Source organism: Egretta garzetta, unplaced genomic scaffold (assembly GCF_000687185.1).
Source record: "Egretta garzetta isolate BGI_Z169 unplaced genomic scaffold, ASM68718v1 scaffold226, whole genome shotgun sequence".
NCBI lineage: Eukaryota > Metazoa > Chordata > Aves > Pelecaniformes > Ardeidae > Egretta > Egretta garzetta.
The window spans coordinates 218569-222386 of record NW_009260021.1 but is presented as its reverse complement, the minus strand read 5'-3'; the positions used below and the strand labels follow the sequence as shown (position 1 = coordinate 222386).

Sequence of the window (3818 nt, the reverse complement as noted above, 5' to 3'; positions counted from 1 at the left end):
GCTCCGAGCGGTCCCTCAGGCTTCCGCAGGAAGGCCCAGGACCCCCGGCCCCTCGGCTCCACGCAAGACTGAACCCAGGGCCGGGCCGAGGGAGAGGGCCCTGGGTGGCTGAGCCGGTGGTGGAGCCTTGACTCGGTGGCCCCACCCGCGAGGAGGAGGAGGAGGGCGGGTGGTGAGGAAGGAGAAGTGAGAAGAAAGGGCAAGGAAGCCCAAGAAGAGGGCCACCAGTAGCCAGGTGAGACCAGGCCCTCGCTTCAGTCGTTTACAGACTTTGAGGTTGGAGGGAGATGGGCCAGGCCCACTGCTCCACCACGTCCCTGCTTTGGTCCTGACACGCAACCCCAAACATCAGGATGTTCTTCTGGAGAAGGGTATGGGAAAAAAAAAAACCATAAAAACCAGGTGGGACGGTGGGAAACCAAAGGAGCTATTGGATTCCAAGGGTGGCAGCGGGCGTTGGGAAGCTCCAGCGGTCACTGGTGATGGAGGAGGTGACCGTTCCCCTCTCTTCAGAGCTCTGGAGACCACAGCTGGACCCCATGTCCGGTTTAGGGCTTCGAAGTGGGAGGGCAACACCTTGTAACCCTGGGAATAAGGCAGCTTTTCCCACTGTCCTGTCTTCTCCAGCAGGAGCAGCTAGGAAAACGCGCTCTCAGCAGAAGGTGCTTCAACCTGCGCTAGGTCGGTGGCCGTAAGCCATCTTCTGCTCTCCTGAAGCAGCGACGGCTGCCCATCTCCTGCAAGCGGAGCCCTTCCTGGTAATTCCTCAGAGGTGATGTTCCCGAGGCTCCAAGAACAGGCGGATCGGCCGCCACTCATCCTCTTCCTCTGCTGAACAGTGCCGAATTTGGGCGCAGAAAGCTGGGAAGTTTCTCCACGGACCAGAGGGAAAAGCAAGGACTGACCCTGTCCAAGCAGAAGAGGAAACTGCCATCGCGTTTTGGCCTTGCTGCACCCCAACATCAGGCAAAAGCCACCGTGGGCGAGGTTTGCTGCTCCCGCTCCAGGACCGGCACCGTATTCCACAACCGCGGAAGACAAACGGAAACGCTCCGCTGTATCTCCAGCATCACAAAGTTCTCGAGAAGCTCGGGCACCTGAGATGTTAGTTGGAATCTCAGTAAGTTCCTCTCCCCCGGGGATGCCGACTCCATTATTCTCATCGAACGCACACCCAGCCCGACAGCGCGCCGACGCATCTGCTGAGTAGGCGGCGCAGGACGCGGGCGTTTAATACCGTGAAGATCGAGAATCGATGGGAGATTTTGTGCACAGCTCGTCCTCAGGCCTCCAGCTCCCCGTTCCCACCCGACAGATGCGCCCCGTCGGATTTGTCCCACCCTCCCAGTGCCTGTGTGGGCAGGGTTACAGGGAGAAAGCGCAATTTGGAGAATACAAAGGGGAGAGCCAGGCTCAGAGTCACCACACCCTTTTTTTTATACAGTAATTTGATGCAGCAATAGGGAATAAAAAAAAAAATAATAAGAGGTGCTGACAAGCATCAGCCCCCACCCAGCAAGCCAGAGATTCCCCCAACTCACGGTGCTTTTTGTTGTTCCTAGGTTTAATGGAAATGCACACAAAAAAAAAAAATATCCATTACAAAATAGACAGCAACGTCAAGAAACGTGGGTGCCCAACAGCGCCCAAGCGGCTCGTGGCCACCGTCACTAACACAGCTCGTGCACACACCGCCCGCACGGAGCCCGTTCCAGAGCCCCTCCGTGCCCGCGCCAGCCCCTCCTGGCTCACCAGGAGGGCGCCCAGGCACGCCAGGACTACCTCCATGCTTCAGCAATCAGGGTCTTTGGCCCCTTTTTTTATCTACCGTGGTCTTTCCGTCGCTTTGGCAAGTGCGAAGAGGCCAACGCCGGCCCGACTGCTTCACCGGCTGAGTGAATTTTGCCTCTGCGTGGTGAGGAAGATTTAAAAAAAAAAAAAAAATAGATTATCCAAAATGAAACTCTGGCATGGCCTTCACTCAATGCCCGCCCCCGTAATGTGAAGGGAGAAAGGCAGCTGTCGCACATCCGCTTGCCAAAGGTGCCCAAGGTTTTAGAAGGAAGAAAACCCGCTTTCCAAAGCTCTAGGATCCGAAATCCCTGGTAGCAAAAAATTTATTTTCATGACTGAAGACAAGGAGAAATTTATAAACGTATTCTAGCGACCAACCAATAAAACAGTAAATATTCCATTCCTGTGACTTATACGATCACCCGGGAGCAAAACATCCCAAACGGCTCTGCCACGTGCCACCACGACAACCAGGAGTAGGAGACCATGCGTGCATCACCCGTCCTCGCTTCTTCCCAACCCCACATACGCCAGGGAAGTCTCTTCTGAAGGTCCGCAGTGTATCCAAGACATCCTCCGAGCGACTAGTGTCCAACGTTAAAAGGAGAAAAAATAAAGCAGCACACTCATTTCAAAGCCCAACAAAGACATCGACATTGTTAGATTCTCCTAAAAATAAGTAGTTCCAATTCATTTTTTCTCCCCCCAAAGACCATGTGCCTTGGCCAACGTTCAGCGCATGAGCAGGCTGTGCTTTGGTCCATCCACTCTCTCCAGCTTCTCAAAGTGTTTTCTGGCATTGCGGATGTTGATCAGCGTAGCCGCAGAAGCTAGGACGGAAAAGGCAGGGAAAAAAAAAAAAAAAAAAAAAAAGAGTTAAAAGGGATGCGAGTAACCAAGTCGCCAGAAGTTAAGCGCTGCTGAAATCAGCAAGCGCTCTTATTGCAAACCCCACCGCTCCCTGGCTGCCTGCAACCGAACGCCGGGAGGTCCGGGCTGTTTGCCGATCCCAGCGCAACACCGAGGAAGAGTCGGAGCAAATCACAGCCAAGCAGGGATAGCTGCACAAGTCGCCGCAGCCGCTCACTTGCTGCTCCTCACACACAAGACCACCGCAGCTGGTAATTCCATGACAGGGTTTACACAGGTTTTGCCTAAGTCAGTAAACTATACGAGGAGGAGGAAGAGGAGGACAGGAAGCGTCACCACTGTGAGCCACGAGGCTGTCCTGGACAGCGTCTCTTAAGCGCCTCAAGTCCTAACAGGAGCCATTTCGACCAGAGTTGTGCAGTGAAACAGCCACACTGTGCCTGTAAGGGCTGGCACTGCTGGCTGCAGCTTCTTCTTTAAGATAAACAGATGCTGCTATAATTAGAGTCCTTGCCCACCAAGACGGTTCAGGCAGCGAGAGCGAAAAAAAAAAAAAAAACCAACTCCAATGTGATCCATCTCTGCTTCCTCTCCAAAAAAATCACTGGGGCTGCCAGATCAGAACAGCCCAAAATAGGTTATTAGAGACGACCTGCTAAACGAGGTCACATCTGTTATAGTGGTTCCCCACCACCGCTACGATCCTCCGCTCGGCAGCAACAAATAGTTCGGCTGGCCAAGGCACGCAGCTCTTGCCTGCTGTGAAGTCAGACAACTTTTTAACCACCTTCCCCCACCCTCTGCTCTGCCGGGGCAAACCAGCAGATCCCTCCCTCTCTTCTAATTACAATCAGTTCCACTGTCTTTGCCTGGTGTTTGTAATTTTCCAAGAAAAACCAGAGTTTCGGCTTTTTGTCCCTGCAAAGAGAAAGAGGCCCAAGGCTTATCTTTGCTTCAACTTACGTATTGAAGGGTCCGACATAACCACCATCACGTATGTATTTGATGTAAAGATGTCGATGAAAGCAGCAAAGTTAGAGTTCCTGACCTCCATGCTCTGGAAAGAAGCTGCCAGCTTACTAAGAGGGGAGAGGGGAAAAAAAAAAAAAAAAAAAAAAAAAAAAAAAAAAAAAACATAACCAACAAGTCACCCA

The 3818-nt window shown here is 52.7% G+C and overlaps 1 protein-coding gene across 1 annotated transcript in view; it reads right to left on the bottom strand.

Moving 5' to 3' along the window:
- Positions 1-1558: 1558 nt before the first annotated feature.
- Positions 1559-3818, bottom strand: part of LOC104127968 (ras-related GTP-binding protein A) — a 16424-nt gene continuing 14164 nt past the window's right edge. Inside the window, exons 8-9 of the mRNA XM_009640680.2 lie at positions 3628-3743; positions 1559-2624 (exon numbers count right to left, since the gene is read on the bottom strand). Coding sequence (XP_009638975.1) covers positions 2527-2624; positions 3628-3743 — 214 coding nt within the window. The 3' untranslated portion in view covers positions 1559-2526. The remainder of the gene's footprint in view (positions 2625-3627; positions 3744-3818) is intronic.